General features: G+C 53.6%; 3 protein-coding genes across 8 annotated transcripts; 1 reads left to right on the top strand and 2 right to left on the bottom strand.

The window, feature by feature from the left end:
* Positions 1 to 497: 497 nt before the first annotated feature.
* SLC30A2 (solute carrier family 30 member 2) lies at positions 498 to 3,294 on the bottom strand (the record flags this gene model as incomplete). The annotated part of the gene is made up of 8 exons (XM_080632336.1): positions 498 to 643; positions 716 to 850; positions 942 to 1,047; positions 1,184 to 1,340; positions 1,838 to 1,991; positions 2,254 to 2,400; positions 2,644 to 2,843; positions 2,960 to 3,294. 8 exons carry the CDS (start codon positions 3,292 to 3,294, stop codon positions 498 to 500), a joined length of 1,380 nt encoding a protein of 459 aa, XP_080488462.1.
* An 802-nt stretch (positions 3,295 to 4,096) lies between these two features.
* On the bottom strand, positions 4,097 to 7,181 carry TRIM63 (tripartite motif containing 63; the record flags this gene model as incomplete). The annotated part of the gene is made up of 7 exons (XM_080632361.1): positions 4,097 to 4,421; positions 4,600 to 4,622; positions 4,732 to 4,965; positions 5,127 to 5,222; positions 5,478 to 5,646; positions 6,722 to 6,888; positions 7,023 to 7,181. The coding sequence occupies 7 exons, from the start codon at positions 7,179 to 7,181 to the stop codon at positions 4,097 to 4,099; spliced, it is 1,173 nt and encodes a 390-aa protein (XP_080488487.1).
* A 2,159-nt stretch (positions 7,182 to 9,340) lies between these two features.
* On the top strand, positions 9,341 to 17,929 carry PDIK1L (PDLIM1 interacting kinase 1 like). 6 transcript variants are annotated; one of them, XM_080632487.1, is made up of 3 exons: positions 9,341 to 9,405; positions 11,480 to 11,781; positions 14,433 to 17,929. In XM_080632487.1, the coding sequence occupies exons 2-3, from the start codon at positions 11,497 to 11,499 to the stop codon at positions 15,171 to 15,173; spliced, it is 1,026 nt and encodes a 341-aa protein (XP_080488613.1). In that variant the 5' UTR covers positions 9,341 to 9,405; positions 11,480 to 11,496; the 3' UTR covers positions 15,174 to 17,929. The 6 variants fall into 6 exon arrangements, with proteins under 6 accessions (XP_080488613.1, XP_080488609.1, XP_080488614.1 ...); XM_080632483.1 differs by having other exon boundaries at positions 9,354 to 9,405; positions 10,393 to 11,781; XM_080632488.1 differs by lacking the exon at positions 9,341 to 9,405 and adding an exon at positions 9,432 to 9,704.
* Positions 17,930 to 19,648: the final 1,719 nt, after the last annotated feature.

Raw genomic sequence — 19,648 nt, 5'->3', positions numbered from 1 at the left:
GGGGGGTGGGCTGTACCCACTGGGAGCACTGGTGTGTCGATGCACCAGTGCTTCTACTGTTGGCACCCATCCGGGCACCTTGGGAATATCCTGAGGCCTCCCAGCCCTCAGCTCCTGGGAAGGGCAAGTCCTTTGGATTCCTGAGGGCAAACAGAGCGATAAGAGGTGAGAGCAGAGCATGTGCGTTCTCTCTCCCCCAGGCTGGGATGGTTCCCCGCAACAGCTCCAGGCACCCCGTTGCCTTGCAGCGCTGCCCAAAGAAGGGCGAAGGGTTGTTTGAGCTGCCTTCCCCCGCTGAATAGGAGCAGTGAAAATGAAGCCAGCTGGCCTCTCTGTGGCGGTGGGGCTGTCCCTCTTGCCTTTGCTCCTAGCAGACACCCAAGATAATGCCCTGATGCTGCCAGACCCAGCATCCCCACCTGCACACCCAGCCCTGTGCTCCAGTTTATTTGCCACCATCAGAAGCCCCCCCAGGACACAAGGGGGCTGTGGGGGGCTCAGTCGCGGGGCGGCTGGCACTCCCGGCAGTCCTGCATCTCCTCGGAGTAGTTCTCCACCTGGATGGTGGTGGTGTGGAAGTGGAAGGTGCCCTGCAGCCGGGAACTGGCCTCCTCCAGCACTTCCTGCGCGCTGGCACCGGCGTCTGTGAGGAGCAGGGGAGGGGATGTTGGGGTGCAGGTGAGCCCCGACTCCATCCCCAGGCCGCGATACTCACTGATGGCGACGTGCACCGAGAGCAGCGGCTGTGCTGCTGTCAGCGCCCAGATGTGGAGGCTGTGCACGGCCTCCACCCCCTGCACCGCCAGCAGAGCCTCCCGCACGGCGTTGAAGTCAATCCCTTTGGGGGTGCCTGGGGAGGGAGAGCCCTGAGTGCTGGAGGGAGAGGAGCCGTGGCACCCAGGGGTGGCCCTGCAGCCCAGACCCTCATGCTTCATCCCTACCCTCCATGAGGACAAGGAGGACATCACGGAGGATGGACAGCGTTGTCCCCAGCACCAGTGCAGAGAAGAGGAAGGTGCAGGCAGGATCCACATACTTGTACTCGGGCTGGAAGGGGTGGGAGAGGGTGAGGCCCCTCTGGCACCATCACCCCATCCCACATCCCCATCAGCACCTCAAAGCTGGCTGAGGATGCTCTCCCTGTGTCCCCAGCACCCCCTTTGCCCCCAGTAGCCACCCAGACCTTAAAAAAGATGATGTAGGATGCAATGAGGACGCCAACGCTCTGCAGCAGGTCCCCCAAGACGTGGACAAAGGCAGCACGGACGCTGGTGTTGAGCTGCTCACTGGTTGCCCCATGGCTGTGCTGGTGCCCGGTCTGGTGCAGAGCCACCCCCATCCTGCGGGCAGGGCAGCAGTGACATCCCTAAGGGCACTGAGCATGGGGTAGGGGACCGGGAGGGCGAGAGCTGGCCATACATACATGATATTGACAGCCATACATACACGATATTGACAGCCATACATACATGATATTGACAGCCATACATACACGATATTGACGGCCATACATACACGATATTGACGGCCATACATACAGGATATTGACGGCCATACATACACGGTATTGACAGCCACACATACATGATATTGACAGCCATACATACACGATATTGACAGCCATACATACAGGATATTGACGGCCATACATACACGATATTGACGGCCATACATACACGGTATTGACAGCCACACATACATGATATTGACAGCCATACATACACGATATTGACAGCCATACATACAGGATATTGACGGCCATACATACACGATATTGACAGCCATACATACACGGTATTGACAGCCACACATACATGATATTGACAGCCATACATACACGATATTGACGGCCACCGCACAGGCGGAGGTGATGAGCATCACACCACCCTCGATGTCGTAGTCATCCGAGAGCAGGCGCTGGGCCGCCAGGTAGACCAGGACGCCCGTCACCACCCAGATGGAGAGCACGGAGAGAAGGGCCCCCAGGATCTCTGCAGAGAGGCCCCCTCATTGCTGCTTCTCTGCCACCCAAGCCTGAGCGCGTTCCTGGCCCAGGCAGTACCAGGGCTTGGGGTGAGCACCCAGCACCCATCCCTGGGGTTGCTCCCTGCCCATATACATGGTGCAGGGGCTTTGCCAGGGCTTCCTATGCCTCCAGGGCTCCCCTTAGGGAGGGCACCCTGGGATGCTCCAAGTGCTCCCTGGGGTCTGTGGGAGCTGGACGCAGCCCAGGGGTGCTGCTGCCCCCGTTACCTGCCCGGTGCCAGCCAAAGTTCATGGTTTTGGTGGGGGGGCGTGAGGACACCCAGAGCGCGAAGAGGCTGATCATGATGCTGGCAAAGTCCGTCAGGAGGTGCGCTGCGTCCGTCAGGATGGCCAGGCTGTGCGCCAGATACCCGCCTGTGGAGAAGGAGCCGTGGGGACCCTGGGGTGGCAGTGGGGGGGATCCCACCCCACCCTGAGTTGGGCACAGATCAGGTCACCGCATGCTGCAGTGGGGGGGGGGCCACTGGGATGCTTCACCCACTGAAAAGCAATGGGGGGCCCTGCCTGCGGGGAACCGGAGCAAGAGGTGCTGCAGGCAGGCACTTGGGGTGTCCCCACGGTGACCCCCCTCGAGCAGACCCTGCTGCTGCCACTCACCCACAGCCTCCCCAGCCATGAAGAGGAGGCAGATGCCAGCGGCCAGGTAGAGCCTCCTGCGCGCCTGCTGCTGCTGGCCGGGGGCACCGGCGGCCCCCCGCGTGTGGCAGTGCCGGCTGTGCCGCGGTCCCAGCGCCAGCGCGGGGCCCTGGCCCTGCACCGAGCCGTGCCCGTCCTTGTGCGCGGCCCCCGGGTAGGACCTGCTGCGGGAGGGGTGCTCATGGCGCGGGCGATGCGGGGGACCTCGGCCCCGCTCCCCGCCGGAGCCTGCAGGGACCCCGCCTGCAGCCCCGCACCGGGTCCCGGCCGCCCGTACCCGCCTGCGCCCGGGCTCAGCAGGTGCCGCTCCTCCTCGGGCGCTGCCATGGTCCTGCGGTGCGGGTGACCGCGCGTGTGGCCCGTGTGGAGCGGCGGGGTCCCGTGTGCAGAGGAGGCCGGAGCAGGGAGGGCACGGCCGGGCCGGCCGCAAGGCGGCTGCAGCGCTCGCCCCGCACCCGGGGCGCTGGACCCGCTGTGGGCACCCCTCAGGAGCCGTGCACCGGGGCATGGACGCAGCTCCCGAAGCAAGGGGAGGGTGGAGCGTTCCCCTGTGCCCCACTCCAAAGGCACCCGGTGACCCTCTCCCTGCTCCGCCAGCTCATATCCAGCCATGTCACCCCCCAGCAGTGACCCTGCCCGGGTGAGGAGCACCATTTCCCCTGGGGCTGATTGCACCGCTTTGGGTGCTGCCTCAGTTTCCCCTTGGCCGGGTGCCGAGAGGGGAACTGGCAGCTCAATGCCAAGGCCGTCCCCATGTTGGGGGGGACTGGCACAGCCTGGAGCATCCTCAGTCCTCTGCCACATCCCCAAGCCTGGGCAAGCACTGGTCCCGGGTATCCCATCAGCAGGAGATAAATCCTGCCAGGCGCTGGCCTGTGACACTCCTGGGCAGGCAGCCAGCACTGCCAGAGGTGCTAATGAGCATGATAATGAAGTGCTGGACCAGGAAGCATCCCTCTGCTGTGCCGGGTGCTGGCAGGGACACCAGCAATGGCACGGGCTTGGCAAACCCACCTGCATCCCCAGTGCCCATCAAGCCAAGAACAAGAGCTGAAGCAAACAAACGCACCCAAAACACCAGTTTTCTTTACAAAGTACACAAAATTTAAATCTATGACAATTATATACAAAACAAGGAAGATACAAAACGTGCGGAATTGTACTGTTTGCACCCGTATACAAAAGTGTCCTGTGCTGAAGCAGGCGCTGGCTTGTGAGGCCACCAGACTCCATGGTGCTTCCCCCCTGTCCCGAGTCCCGTCGACGGACATCCTGCACCCGTGACGTTCCTCCCATGCTGCCAACGCCACTGCGGCTACTGGGGAGCTACAAGGGGAGGGAATGGAGGGATCAAAGGGGGTCCCATCCACCCCAAGCTCCCCCATAGGTTCTTGAGGGTCCTGGGAAGGTGGGGTCAGCCGTGCCACCACTTACCCATCACTGTTCTTTCGGGTGCCGCATCCTCCCCCACCTCTTCTTCCTCCCCATCAAAGTACTCCTCATCTTCCTCAGCTGCAAACAAGTGGACAAATGTCACCATAGAGCCACTGGGAACGGCAGCGGGTGCCATCAGAGTGCTGGTAAAGGGGCACTGGGGATTGCAGACTGATCTACCGGAGTCGAAGTCCAGGGTGCGGACTGCCTCGGCGAGGTGCTCCAGGCTCACTGAGAAGGCATCCATGCTCTCATAGCCCTGTTCAATCTTCTCCAGCCTGTCACCCTTGGAGGCCTCCACGATCCTGGGCATGGAGAATATGGCCATGGCCCACCCTGCCCCTTGCCAAGCTGGGAGATCACGGGGGCTGGAGCATCCTCACACTTGCCACCCGGGTACCACTGGCAAAGCCCCCCCGCAGCCAAACCCTGCCCAGCTGCAGGACTGAGCATCACCAAACTGCCCCCAGTTTGGGCACTTACGTTTTAATGAGCTGCTTGGCATTCTGTGGAGAGCAAGAGGAGAGCAGAGTGAAGCCACGTGGCAGTCACCAGGATGCCCTCAAGCCATTGGGTCTCCATGGGGGCACCAGCAGGGAGGTTTGGGGGTCTCACCATGAGGAACGCAGCTCCCCCAGTCTCCTCCATGGCCTGCACAGCCGTCTCCACCAGCCGACTTGACTTCTCCAGCTGCTCCTTGTACTGGCGGATGAGGCCCTGGATGAAGCCCGTCTTGTGGCACTGCTCACGGGTGATGCGCTGCAGCAGCTCCGACTTCTTCTCCTCCAGCAGCGCTGCCAAGGTGTCGAAGCGCGTGCACAGCTCCCGCTGGGCCGCCTCGCTGTTCTCCTGCGGGGACAAGGGGTGAGGGATGCCACGTGTGTCCCTCAGCACCAGCAGCATCCCACAGGCTTGCCTAGTCCGTGGGCTCTAGTTCCCTCCCAGCCAACCCAAATGGGTTGAGGTTTCACCCCCAGGTTTCGGAGGGCTCCTTTTCTCCCTTTCCTCACCTCGGTGCTCTGGCACAAGTCCTCCAGCTGGGAGATGATTGTCTGGATCCGGTCATTCCCTGCCACCAGCATGGAGATGCAGTTGTTCAGCTCGGTCTGGGCAGGGATGGATGGACAGAAACAGCTTGAACCCCAGTGGGGATGGGGACATGCCCAGCCCCACCTCTGCTCCCCCACATCTCCCACAAGCCACGACCACTCTAAATATAGGCTGTCTCCTGGGCAAAGTCACACGGGGGCTATTAATACCCAGCGAGCAGGTCCCAGTGCTATTTGTGGCTGCCCCAGCTCAGAACATTGCCATGGGACAAGCTGTGTTCCTTGCATCCCCCCTCGACCCCCCCACGGCACCTTCTGGCCCTGGAAGACCATTTGCAGGGGAGCAACTTCACAGTCTTTATGGGCACCGAAGACTTTGCACATGGAGCACGTGGGGACCTCACAGGTGATGCAATAGATGTTTATCCGCTCGTCCTCGTGCTCCTTGCACATGGGGTGCTCCCCCTTCTTCAGTGGCCTGCTGGAGAGAGCAGCACAGCCATGGTGACATCCCCGCCATGGTGACATCTCCACTGGGGTGACATCCCCATTGTAGTCACATCCCTGCGCGATGATGTCCTGCCCCATCTCTCCACCATCCCCACCGTGGTGACATCCCCACCGATGCTGCACAGCCACCCCGAAGTCAGGTCCCCAGGAAAGAGGACAGATCCTGGCATAACCCCACGCTTGCTCCTTCAGGAACCACCGACCTCTGTGTTTCCGGAAGCCCCGTGCCCAGTGAGTCCCAGTTTAAACCAGTGTGACACTGGGCATAGCAGCCGCCAGCAGTGGCGAGCAGAGGGGTCCTGGGGCCCCGCTCCAGGCGTGCTGCACAAGTGTCTAATTTTAGCTTTGGGCTGCAGGGATTGATTGTTGTCACTCAACATGTGACTGGGGTGGGGGCACCAACAAACCCCCGGGGGGGGGGGGAGCAGGCAATGCCTGCAGCTAAAGTGTCCCCTCTGCAGCAAGGGGGACATGGGGACAAGCTAAGCCACAGAGGAAACCAGAGGCCAGCCCAGCGAGCCCCCCCAGCAGGCACAGACACCTGCCCTGTGCCATCGTCCCCATGGCTCTCAAGCAATATTTACAGTGGTTCAGGGAGCTCCACCTCGGGATCCTGTGACCCCCCTTCCCCCTCAGCCTTTTTACTGATCGGGCCCCCCCAGACTGTCCCCCTGCCCCTTATCAGCCCGCAGCACCCGCTGTCATGCACAGAGCTTGGATTTGTCCCCTGCACCTCCTACCTCCCACCAAACACCTCAGCCACAGAGCACAGCAGGGGCAGAGCCTGCCAGGGACCCACTGCTCCCTTGAGCTGCCCAGAGACCCAAACCCCACGGGACAGGGGGAGGAGGATTTGGGTCAAGAGGAGGAAGGTTTGGGTCAGGGTTTCTCCCTCCCCAGTTTCTCCCCGAGATGCAGTCTCCTGTAGTCCCAACGATGGTGCTGGGGCTCGGGAACTGAGCATCCCCACGTCCCTGAGTCCCCTTCTCCCTGTGTTCCCACTGGCGCAAGGCACAAGCAAACAGCCACAGCCACCCCACGCCTACCTGGAGCACTCCTGCTTGTAGATGTCGATGATGTTCTCCACCAGCAGGTTCCTCTGCAGCCCATAGACACCGTGACGGTCCAGCAGCACCTCATGGCGGCACGACGGGCACCGGAACCGGCCCCCTGAAATCACACTGCCCCGGCTCTGCCAGTACGGGTTGGCAGCCTGCGAGACGCACATTGAGGTGTCCATGAGCATCCCCACAGCACCGCGAGCATCTCCAAAGCGCCATGAGCATCCCCACAGCACCACAGCACCCGGGCTGGGGGGGGGAAAGGGCACAGGCACCCCTTTCTCACCTGGAAGACGTCATTGGCACACTTGCGGCAGAGGTTGTGCTGGCAGGGCAGGATCACCACGGGTTTGCTGAACATCTCCAGGCAGATGGGGCAGATGAGCTGCTTCTCCAGGCTCTCCATGGGGTTGCCATCCCGCAGGATGCCGGCTTGGAAATCCATCGGCACAGTGGTGGCTGCTCTCGCCCGCGCTCGGCTGTCGGTAGCACCCCTCGTCCTGCTATTTATAAGTGACTTCCCGGTCACGCCAGCGCCGGCTCGGGTGTCCAGGGAAGCATCAGCACCTGTCACATGGGACTGAGCCATCGGGATGCCAGCGGGCGGTAAACAAGCAAGGGACAGGCTGTACGGGAGGCCCTGCCTGCCTGCGGCTGCTGGCAAACCTGCCCCAGAGCGGGGGGTAAATGGGGCCAGGCTTGGCTGCACACCCCCAGGGGCAGCAGGGCTGGATCCTGGGAGTGGGTCCCACAACAGCATTGGGGTGGAGGCAAGAAGGGGTGAACAACAGCCCTATGGTCATTAAGATGTTGTGATGGTGCCAGGAGTGGGACAGAGCTGGGCCAGCAGCAGCAAGGGGTGGCTTGTACAGAGCATCTCCCTTTGCACCCCAAAATGCAACAACTCCTTGGGTGCAAAAGCAGCATCATCACGGTGCTGAGGCTGTGCTTGGAGGAGAAAGGCAGCACCAGGGAGGTGCAGACCCCATGGCTGGCACATGCACCAGGTTCCCCCCTTCCTATCCCAGGCAGGGATTCAGGGCTCTTCTGTATTCCCTGTATTCTCCTATATTCTTCTGTATTATGCAGAGGGAGCTACAGGATGCTCCCTGTGCTGCCATGCGCTGCCCTAACACAGCCGGCCCCTCTGCCTGGTTGCAAAGCCTGACCCAGAAACAGCCCCTCAGGACCAGCACCAGCACATGTGATAAACAAGGGATGCTTGTCCCCTCAGGACCAGCACCAGCACATGTGATAAACAAGGGATGCTTGTCCCCTCAGGACAAGCACCAGCACAGTGATAAACAAGGGATTGTGCCAAATGCCAGCGCCGGCCCACAGGAGACCTGTAAATACACTGCATGAGGAGACAGGGGTGTTGCGCTGTTGCCTCTGGGTCATGCTGGTGGGGGACAGGCTGATGCGGGGTGGTGGCTGCTGCTGCACCTACAGTAGAGGGAACGGGTGCTGGGGTGCATGAGTGCGTGGGTACATGGGTGCATGGGTGCATGGGTGCATGGGTACATGGGTCCAGATGTGCAGGGTACAAGGATGCAAGGGTAGATAGTGCACAGTTGCATGAGTACACAGGGATCATGGGTGTAGGGGTTCATGGGTGCAGGATGCATGGGTACATGGATGCACAGGTACAGGAGTGCACGGGTGCAGGGTCCATAAGTACATAGGTGTAGGTGTGCAGTGATGCATGGGTGCAGGGCTTCATGGGTGCAAGGTACACAAGTGTATGGGTGCACAGAGCCTGTTTTGGCTGCAGCCAGCCCCCTCCCAGGGCAGGGCAGCCCTGCAGTTGTTTTGGGTGCTCCTTCCGGGCAGGCTCACGTGTCATCAAGTGACCGTGCTAGGACCAGCCAAGCACATCTTGCAAAACTGTCCCTGTTTCAGCACTTGGAGCTCTTCCAGGGAGAAGCTGGCACACAAGCAGGGCTGGCAGACACTTGGCACGGCAGTGTGGGAGCTGGCTGCTGACTACAGCTGGGAGTGGGGCACCCATATGTGCACCCATCCCCACATGCACGAGCTGGCCCTGGCAGGGGGTGGCATTGATTAACTAACTGCTTCTGGACTCAGTTAAGGGCATTCACGGTAATGGAGGGGTTGTGATGTCCTAACCAGCTTTTGGAACCCACAAGGGGCTTGTTGGCCCCTAATCGCCTTGGGGCCTGAAAACTCATCAGCACCAGGCTTGTTCCCAATGGACCCAGGAGCAGGATGGGAGCGTATCTGAACGGATTCCACCTCTCCCACAGGGCTCGCAGCAGCGGATGGCCCTGGCTTCTCCCCCGGTGATGGCTGCGCAATGAAGGGGTGGAGGAGACAGTGGGGCCATGGCAGCAGCGCTGCGCCCCCAATTCCTGTTCATGGGGCGCACTCACAGCCTGCGGAGGAAGGGACCGCGGCGGAGAGCGGGGACAGAGCGGGACAGAGGTGGATAAACCGGCATAAACCGGGATAAAGCGGGACCCAGCGGCACCCCGCGCCGGGCAACTCGAGGCCGGGTGCGACCGAACCGCGTGGGACTGCACAGACCAATCAGAGGGCGCAGCGGCCGTGAGGGGGCGTGGCCTGAGGGGGGGCGTGGCCGCGGCGGCGCATGGGAGGGGAGCCCTATAATGGCGGCCGGGCGGCTGCAGCGCGGTAGCGGCGCGGAGGTAACGTGGAGCTTGGCCCGGCCTGGGGCGGGGGATGGGGCTGACGCTGACGCCGAGGCCGAGCGGTTGCCGCCGCGTGTCACAGTTGGGGCCGCGCCGGGTCCGTACGGGCGGTGCCTCCGCTGCAGGGGTGCGCGAGGCTCTGTGGGAGCCCCGGTAACCGCCGAGGCGGGCGGGGTGCAGCGGCTCAGCTGCCCCTCAGGCCGCGCCTGGCAGGGTGTAGGCCCCGCTGCCGGCCTCCGCCTGCAGCGAGCGGTGCCTCGGTGATTGCTCGCTGGAGCCAGGTCCCCTTAGTGCAGGTGGGCTCCCGGTGTGACGGCAGCTCCAGGGCCTCCGTGCAGGCGCGGGGCGGGGGGTGTGTGGTTTGTTTCATTGTTGGTGTTGCTAACGCGGCAGGGAAAGCGTTACCGGCTGCAGCAGGCCCGGCCTGTTTGCTTTGCCTGGCCTGGGCCCGTCCCTGCTGCTCAGGTCGCTGACCTGGGGAGCAGGCGTCATTTACCATGGATTTAGGCAAGAACCGCGGTGGTGCTTCCAGAGCAGCCGGGCCCGCTGTGGGGGTGAAGGAGGCAGGTAGCAACCCCGACGCTTGGCACAATGACACATTCTCGCTGGTAACAACACACAGCAACCGACTCTTAAGACGGGGGGCCGTTTTCTGCTCATTTTGAGCTTGACGTGAGAGCATAAAGCAGTCTTTTCCTCAGGAGTTACTTGGCTGCTGGTGAGATTACAGATTCTGCTCTTCTCCCCTGCATGCGAGGGCCTTTGGCCCACCACAGCTTAATGTTGAGGCTGTAATCTTAATCTGTGCCTCGCAGGTGCAGGCTCGGTGCATCTGGTGAGCAGAATCTGATGGTGATGTTCTCATACATGTGTACTGCAGAGTTTTGTGGAAGGTTACAATGTGTGTGTGGTGTTACCCTGAGGCTGACGATACCTTTTTTTTCTCTCTCTTTTTCCTTTTTTATTTTTTCTTTTTTTTTAAAGAAAAATAAGTTCCTAAACCAGTGGAGATACTTGAACAGGCTCCTTTGATGTTGTTTCCTATTGCCTGCTTTATTGACATAAAGAGAATTCCATTTATCCCTGGCAGTGTCATAAACCCTTTCAGTTGTGCTTTATTTATGTTGTGTTTCGCTCTGTTTGCCCAGTAATAACTGGCTGGCCAAGCTTTTTTCCCCCTGTCTATAGTCAGTGTCCCTTTTTGGTTTGGTTGTGTGAAGGTGGTGGTGGGGTGGTTTTGGTTTGTGATCTTGCAGGGAGGTGTGTAGAGAGGGTCATGAACCTACAGCAGTGTTTGGTGGCTCTTGTTTTGGTGTGTGTCTCATTTTACTTACAGAGCAATATCTTAACTTTTGTCCTTGCCCTGTTGAGCAGAAGTGAAAGTCAGATGCAGGGCACAAGCTTCTGCCATCAGTTACCCTTTAAACCTTCTGCAGCTGTAGACTGCTTAACCAGAGGAGACTTGATGAAAAATCACAGTAATATTAAAAACCAGAAGCAGCACAAAGCATCCGCTTGTCTTGGTATCAGTGAAAGAAATTCATGATTAAGTTATACCCGAAACATTTATTTCCACAGTCATCTCCATAACAGGCAGTGTTAATGAGATCTGTTACTGCTTGCGTGCAGGCTTCAACTAGAACTTCTCCTTGCTCTTCCAGGCATCGATGGAGAGCATGGTTCCATACTATTATTCCTGCAGATGCTCACAGAAGACACTGAGAGAAAGGAGCAGGAGCATATGGGATAGTCCTGTCTCAGTGCAATGCAAGTCTAGGTTTGAATTGTTGCCACCTTGAAAACTGGGCTGTATTTGAAATGTTAATAGTCCCACCAAAATGATGTAATTTCACTTTTCACTGGTCCGTGGCAACAGGTACAGGTTTACAGAGTAGCTTCTGAAATGTTTCAGCGCTTGGATGCAGCATCAGTGTAATGCTTGGAGGCACTCTCCTGTTAGTGGCAGGGTTTTGGTAGGCCTCATATTGCTGCACCAGACCGCATGGGGGAAAATACAGCCCAGTTCTTGTTCATAAGTTTTAGTTCTGTGGGTTTTTCCCCCCTTCCCCAGAACCCTTGGTCTTGAAGATGGTGAGTAGCCAGCCTAAGTACGATCTAATACGGGAGGTTGGTCGTGGCAGTTATGGTGTGGTGTACGAAGCAGTCGTCAGGAAGACCTCTGCACGGGTCGCGGTGAAAAAGATTCGGTGCCATGCTCCAGAGAACGTGGAACTAGCTCTGCGTGAGTTCTGGGCACTTAGCAGTATCAAGAGCCAGCATCCCAACGTCATTCACCTGGAGGAGTGCATCTTGCAGAAAGATGGTATGGTGCAGAAGATGTCCCATGGCTCCAGTTCCTCCCTTTATTTACAGGTACATGAAGCTGAGGTAATGGGGTGAAAGTAATGATTCTGAACGTGTAGCTGGGAGGGAAGGAGGTGGGTAGCTAAGATCTCTGGGTTTTTTTTTGAGGTATCCATAGTTAGGAGAGGGTATTGTCTGCATTGTGGACACCCCAAAATAATTACATCTTTTTAAAAGAGCCTGCCTATTGAACAGTTGCCTATACGTTGTAATGTGAAGCCAATGCCACTCCAAAAGACTCCAGGGGGAGGTAAATGCAAATCTGCTTTGATAATTTGAGAAAGCACCACAGGTAAAGCACAAGGGAGGTGCAGGCTGTTGTATTCCTCAGTAGAAGGCCTGCTGCAGGGTTAATGAGCGGATATGTCTTGGGAGACTGCTCTGAAGCATTTCTGAACCTTGAATGTCCTTGGAAGAGGAAGTAACAGTCTTGATTTAGGAAGCAAACACTTAAAATTCTTTCGGAAATGATCAGCCGTTGGCAGCATATGGTGAGCCATTTTCTGGCTTTGAATAACTATTAATATCTTCAAGGGGAGGTAAAGGTGTGATAAGTAAGGGAATAAATTTTACTCCCCTTATTTGGCTACTGAAAGTGTTCCTTAAGTTTGAAGATGCGAATTGTTGAAGAATAAGCAGTTCTGGAAAGACTTTGAGAGATAAATCAGATTCATTCCCTTGTTAAGGAGCTGCCCCAACTGTAAGTAATCCCCTGGCAGGAGTTTATGTCTCTGATTTAAAAAGTCATGAGCCTGCTCGATATTTATTGTGTCATCCCCAGTCAGCTTTTATCATTTCAGTTTCTGTCGTCATTCTTGCATGTCTAATGTAGGGCCTTTTGTTGGTGAGCATTCATCTGACAGCCCTTCGCGGCTGTCCAGATCCTGTTGTGCCGGGTGCTCTACGAGCCTGAGAAAGAGGATTCTTGCCTTTGTAAACTTGCTGTAGCTTGGTGGTTGTTACTGACCTGCTTTCATGAAGGGATTAGGGTAAAATAATACTGGCCAGCTCATGTGGGAGATGTAAGTGCCTTACCTTGCTAGTCCTTAGTGGATCTGTGAGAGATGTGGACACTTGTACAGAGAGAAACTTTAAAACCCCCCAGGGTGGAAGGTGGAGAAGAGCTTCCAGGTCACCTGCAGCATTGGCTTTTGATGGTAGTGCCTGTTAACAATGCAGCATGTAAATGTCACCCATGTCCCGTGCAAGCTGTACAGAGCAGAGAGGAGTGGAAGGCAGAGCTGACTCTGAGGAGACTGGGATCACTTTATAATAGCATGTGCTGAAATAGAGAAAATCAGATCTCGCTTGGCTGCCCTCTGCTCTCCCCACCCCAGGTGGGGGAAGTAGTGCATTACAGAGCTGCACAGATGTAGTGCGTGAGGAGGCTGCCTGGGGAAAGGGATATTGGTGTCTCCTGAAGGGCTGTGGGGCAGGTGCTTAGTTGGTGTCAGCTGAACTAAGTCAGTGAAGTGAGAGTCCTAAACCAGCCTGATCTTGTGGTGCTTTGCAGCTGGCACAGATATGGTAGTGGAGTCTTAATGCTGAGCTAAGATGCAGTTACAGCTTCTGTAAAGTTGTGGGGGGAAGCGCTGTGGCTTGGTGCTCACTTGGCAGAGGGGGCACCCTGCTGCCCTGTGATACCTTCATCTCAGTTACTGACTGTAGACCTTAAATAGGTTGCTTTCTAGTTCTAACCTGGATTTACTGTTTTAAGTTGGTCCGGTTTGGGTACTAGTTGTGCTAGCAATTAGATAGCTATAAATTGCTAGGAATTTTGCTCTTGGATGGGAAAGGTCACTTCTTCAAAGCACTTTAAACTGTTGCTCTAAACATTAATAGCTACCTCAATTTTTGCAAGCCTGTAGGAGCTGTGTTTGGTTTCGTATATGTTGGTTGCTACTAACAAATAATTGCAAGACTTCCATCAGGATTTACCTGCTGCTTAGAGCCACCTCAGAGGAGCCAAAGAGGCAAATGTGAACTTGTGTAAATGGGATTAGTAAAACTGATTGCTGGTTTTACTTTGCTTTTTGTTTGAAGCAGCTGTTAGAACTGGCTGCTTGAGCCACTCACTACTTGTGTTCTAGAAAACAGCTAATGGATTATGATGGTGGAAGAGCTGTTACTGCAGCAGCTGTGCCTGTAGATTAGCATTCTCCTGAGAGAAGGGATCCTGTGTTAATGCTTGCTAGGATACATTCCTGTGGAAGGAATGGAGAACAGTCTTTAAAAACCTGTTGTGGAGTGGACAAGCCTTTGACACTGTTCAGTTGCTTGTTAGACTTTGTTTATACATTAAAGTTGTTGACCAAATGAGGGGGACAGGCTTTGTTGGGCAGAGACACTGTCCAGCTGGAGCAGATGGGAGTGCAATGGCCACTGAGTGTCTTTCAGAATAGTTATCTGGGTCTAGCTTCAGCTTCTGGGCAGGAGCTTGATATGTTTCGTCTGCATGAAAATGAGGAGGCTGTCAAACAAACACTGTGACTTCTAGTTTTTGAAATCAGAAATTTGGCATGAATTTTTCTTTTCACCAGTCCAAGTATTTTCCTCTCTGGACTATTGAGAGGAGGGTCCAAACTTCACGCGTTTTTCCATCATATCTTTACATTCTTGTGATCATCAGGTAGTTATGATGTTTCTTTTCCTTGTTGCAGCTTGTAGAGACCTCATTAAAAGGAGAAATAGTCTTTGACCCCAGGAGTGTTTATTACCTCTGGTTTGTAATGGATTTTTGTGATGGAGGAGACATGAATGAGTATCTGTTGTCCAGAAAGCCAAACCGCAAGACCAACACTAGCTTCATGCTTCAGCTCAGCAGCGCCCTGGCATTCCTGCACAAAAATCAGATTATTCATCGTGATCTCAAACCTGACAATATTCTGATCTCTCAGAGCAGGATGGATGCAAGTGACTTGGAGCCTACCCTGAAAGTGGCTGATTTTGGGCTGAGTAAAGTATGCTCGGCCTCAGGACAGAATGCTGAGGAGCCAGTCAACGTAAATAAGTGTTTTCTATCAACTGCATGTGGGACTGACTTCTATATGGCCCCTGAGGTCTGGGAAGGACACTACACTGCTAAAGCAGACATCTTTGCATTGGGGATTATAATCTGGGCAATGCTGGAAAGAATCACATTTATAGATACAGAAACAAAGAAAGAACTTCTGGGGAGTTACGTCAAGCAGGGGACAGCGATCGTGCCCGTCGGAGAGGCCCTCCTGGAGAACCCAAAAATGGAGCTGCTCATCCCTGTGAAGAAAAAGTCCATGAGTGCTCAAATGAAACGGCTGCTGAAGGAGATGCTGGCTGCCAATCCCCAGGACCGCCCCGACGCCTTTGAGCTGGAGCTTCGATTAGTCAACATCGCCTTTAAGGACAGCAGCTGGGACACGTGACGGGGGCCCGCTTGTGTGTGTGTGTCCTGATAGAGCTGCTTCTCACTGAACTGATAGCGCGACTTAACAGCAGTAAAGGAAATGAGCCTGAACTCCAACCTGCAGGGTGTAGTTTCTACCAAATGAATCTCTTTTGAGTCTCATGATATGAGTGTTGAGGTGGCTGTTGTGCGTTGATATGTATAATACCAGCATGTTACATGCCAGTGTAAGATGTGACAGTGTTTGTCGGTGTATGCTGGCAGTGGGATGTCTTAAGAGCTGAGACTTTACTTCTAGCACTATGTCATGGAGTATTTCGTACATTCCTGTTTCCTATGTGAGTATTAGGAACTCTAATGGAAAAAAGATTTGCATGCTGGTAGTGCAAATCTTCAAGCTTTGTAAAGTAATTCTGTGTATATATTTATGTATATGAGTGACTGGGAGTGTATGCCACTTAAATTATTTGGTGTGGGTCTGCATGATTGGGGTCTGCTAGAAAACAAGATGAAGATAGATGAGAAGCATTCCTCCTCCTTCAGGCCTGAATAACTTGATTATTTATTTTTGTTATCTAATGTCAAAGAGAGGGTCTGAGACTTGACAAAGAGAAATTGCAATGCAAGGGGCTCAGCAGTTCTCAAAGTGCTGATGTGGCCACGCTGAGCGCTTACAGCTTCGTGAGCTTGTCATTGTGGGAGTCAGAACCATATGCAGTTGGGTGCCAGCACGTTGCCTTGCTTATTAATCATTCAATTTTGCTTTCTCCTAGTGATCAAACACTTGATTAATCAGCTAATCTACACTTTCACACATGCTCTCTACTCCCGTATCTATAATTCAATAGCACTTTGAGGATTTATAATAAGAGTACTTTGGGCTTAGCTTATGGAAAATGGATGAGGGAATCCAGCAGCATAGAGTGTTCTTTTTAAGATTCTTTAAAATATGGGGGTGGTTTTCCCATTAACTGGATCTGACCAGTGATAATGGTCATGGCCTCTTCCTTTCTGGCACTACCTCTAACTTGGTAGTGAGGAGGAGATAAAGGCGTGACTATTTGTCTTGTGGCACACACCCCTTCAGTAACCAGTATGTGAGAGGTATCTCCCATTTATGTGGCAACCTTGGCTCTTTTTGTTCAGTTAGCTTTCTTTGAAAGAAGTAATATTTACTTAAAAACACAGGTGGGGAGAGGTAGCTTTGAAGTAGTTAAAGGCTGCTTATCCTCAGCTCTTACTCCACAGAAGCAGACTGATATGCCAAGAGCGGACTAGGATGTCTCTCATCAATCTGACTTTTTGGAAAAAAGTAGAGTCTTAGAGAATTGCCTTTAAAGCACCAACAAAGGCCAGTTTTCTTCACAAAATCAACCTAGTGTGTTTCGGTTTTCTTTTTCCCCAAAATTTACCTGAAAATTCTTGTATTTCCCTGTGTAATTTACTTCTCAGATATGTTCCCTCAGTGCTGTGAGAGCAGTTCTGATCAGTCATTGTTTGTTCTGCTTAAAACATAGCTTTTTGTTCTTCCAAAAGCAAAGGATTCTGATTCTGCCAAACTTCTGAGGCTTTACAGAGTACAGATGGCTCTTACCTGATGGTGTATAGAGCTGATGGCAGTTACCTAGGGAGCCTTAGGCCTTAATTCCTGTTATTTTGGTTCACTACACCTTAGCTTCACTTCCCAACCTGAAGTTGTCATGAACAGTGATTCTCAGATGATACTTTGCTGTCTTAAAGCAATGTTTGTTGTTTAGAAGAGGCTATAGAAGTAACTTTCAGAAGACTACAGCAGAGCAGTAGAGTTCCAGTGTAAACGGGCAGCGATGGAGAGGTGACTGCATCTTACTGAGGACACAGCCTGTTGCCTCTATAGATGTCCCAGTGTTGTTCCTTCCCTGCAGAGAGCTTAGTCTGTAGAAGACTTAGAGCCTATCTGTGAGTAACCATCAGGAGAGATCTGTTTTTTCTTATGCTCTGCAAACAGAGATGTGTGTGTTCTCATTTTAGCCGAGTTCAGTACAAATGAAGCCTTGGCTTGTTACGGAAAGGAAAACAAACCGCTCGCTGTCTGTGCCAACGCTGTTCCACAGTACTTACATTTATCTCAGCATGGGCGTTCAATGAGGAGAGTTTGTAGAGGGCATAGAACTTTTCCATGTTGAACTTGAGAGCTTTTTAAAAACCCATTGCCAACTTCCTCCTCTCTTACCCCCCAGAAGTCAGAATCAGCTGTTAGCTTGAAGTATGCATTTACTGCACAATAACACTTACCTTTCTCCTTGAGGTGCTTTGCAGGTCATCTGATTCTCTGAAGGATTTCAAAGGTTGAACACTGAATATGCTGCCTGCCTGCAGTGCAGCAAGGAGTGAATGGCACAGGAAATGGATGTTTTGACTTCCTAAATGTTTCTTTGCACTGATGGCCACTTTAAGTGGGGGTACCCGAAATCCCCCTCATGGTGCTTCGCCTTGCTGTGGAGTGTTTCCTTGGTTAACACTGAATGGTAGTCCTTGAGTCTGTGTTCTATTTGGTTTCTGTTGTCTGAGGTCTTTGTTTTAAAACCTTTGATACATCCCATTGTTGTAGCAGCTCTGGAGTTCCTCACCAGCGTGACACAAAGTCAAGAGACTTCTTCAGCACTTAGAAAAGATTTCTTTTTCAAATCTTTCTTTAAAAACTGTAAAATATATTTTACAAAGAATTTATAATGAGGAAAGTTGTGCAATTTCAGTTCATGACTGCTTTTGGAAATAAAACTGATTTTCAATGAAGTTGTTGAACTTTATCCAGAGAAATGCTTTCTTCTTAGTCAGTGCAATGTCCTCTGGCTGTCCACAGAGCTACACAGGAGTTTGTTTGCTGTGCTTAGGGCAGAAGTAAGCTGTAGCACTTCGTAGACATCCTGTAGGTTATCCTCAGCTTATAGAAGATGCTAGGATGGTTAATAGCAGTGCCACTCATCTTCTCTGGGCAGTAGCAGTGCCAGCCTTCAGCTGATGTGTGATGTGCAGGTGGAGGAGTGACCGTGAGGCTGAATGTGTGTGAAAACGAAGCTGGCTCCCAGACCACTTGAGGTGAGCCATGTCCATGGGGACTCCGTGCTTTCGGCTGAGCCATTTTAAGAGTCCGAATGCTGTTCTTGAGGCTGTACCTCATTTCCAAAGAGGAGATTAAAGATGAAAAGCACGATTCTTGCATCCAGTACGTACCTGAAGTTATTAGAAACACACTGAGTACCACCATGGGCTGTAAGGAAATCTACTGCAAGTACTACTGAGGATGCAAATAGATGCTGCCACTGTCCTGGGTGCTGGAGTGAGTCTTTCCCCTCTAGCTCCTGTGGGTGCTGGAGCAGGATTTCACCCAGAAAGCCCCCATCCTTTGTTCTGTGGGTGAAAGCTGTTGCAGCCCAGGCCCTGTGCAGAGGACTGATGGTAAATGTATGCTTTGCCCTGCTTCCCTCTGGTGCTCCTGGACCGAGTTCTGCTGGCTTTGACTGGAGCTGGTGGAGGGAGCAGGCATGTGCTGGCTCCTGGGACCTCAACCAGGTGTAAGTAGTTGGAGGTTTGTGAGGGACAGTGGCCTGCTGGTCTTGTGTGCCCTGAGGAACCTTAGGAACACAGCTCAGGAACTGCTGTTACTTGGGCATAGTACAAAAATGTAGTAGTGGTTTGCATGTTTGTTGTGGTTTTAGCTCCATCTGGCAGCTAAAGATCAGAAGGAAGGTAAAACCTGTGAGTCGAGATAAGAACAGTGCAATAATTCAGGCATAGCAGTAATAAGGAAAAGGGAAATAAGAGAGAAAGACCAAACAAACAAAACAACCCCAACTAACAGCAGTGATGCACAATCCATTTGCTCAGCCCCCATTGACCCATACCCAGCCTGATCTGAGCAGCGATCCAGCTCCCCTCAGTTTCTCTATTGAGCATGATGTGTTGTGGGATGGAATATCCCTTTGGCTAGTTCAGGTGTCCTGTCTTTGCTCCCTCCTGGCTTCTTGTGCTCCCCCTCACCGGCAGAGCATGAGCCTGGAAAGTCCTTGATCAGGGTAAATACAACCAAACCATTGGTGTGTTATCAGTGTTGTTCTCAGACTAAAGCTGAAACCACAGCCCTGCACCAGCTGCTAGGAAGAAAATTAACTTGGTTACAGCTGCAATCAGGACAGTGTTTTAGTTACCATTGGAACAAAGGGACTGGGAATAGAGCAACCAGGCAATGCTGCAAACCGGTTAGTCTTGCCGTTTCTTATCCCTGCAACAAACCCAAGCCCAGCCCCATGGGCCGTGCTCTTGCATCGTCACCTGCAGATTCCTGTGTATGCTGGTGCCAGAAATAGGCAGATTCCCCCCTTGGCAAGATCTGTATTGGAGGATAAGCACCTTAATTAAAGGAGAAGGTCACACCTTGGGTTAGTTGGAAGAGTGGGGATTTTCAGTACAGACACAAGCTAAATTCCTCCCCCGCACAGTGAAGAAGCCTGAGCC

Source organism: Psittacula echo (genome assembly GCF_963264785.1).
Source record: "Psittacula echo genome assembly, chromosome: 21".
NCBI classification, from domain to species: domain Eukaryota; kingdom Metazoa; phylum Chordata; class Aves; order Psittaciformes; family Psittacidae; genus Psittacula; species Psittacula echo.
The sequence above is the reverse complement of the archived record's forward strand: the minus strand, read 5'-3'. Positions and strand labels throughout refer to the sequence as shown.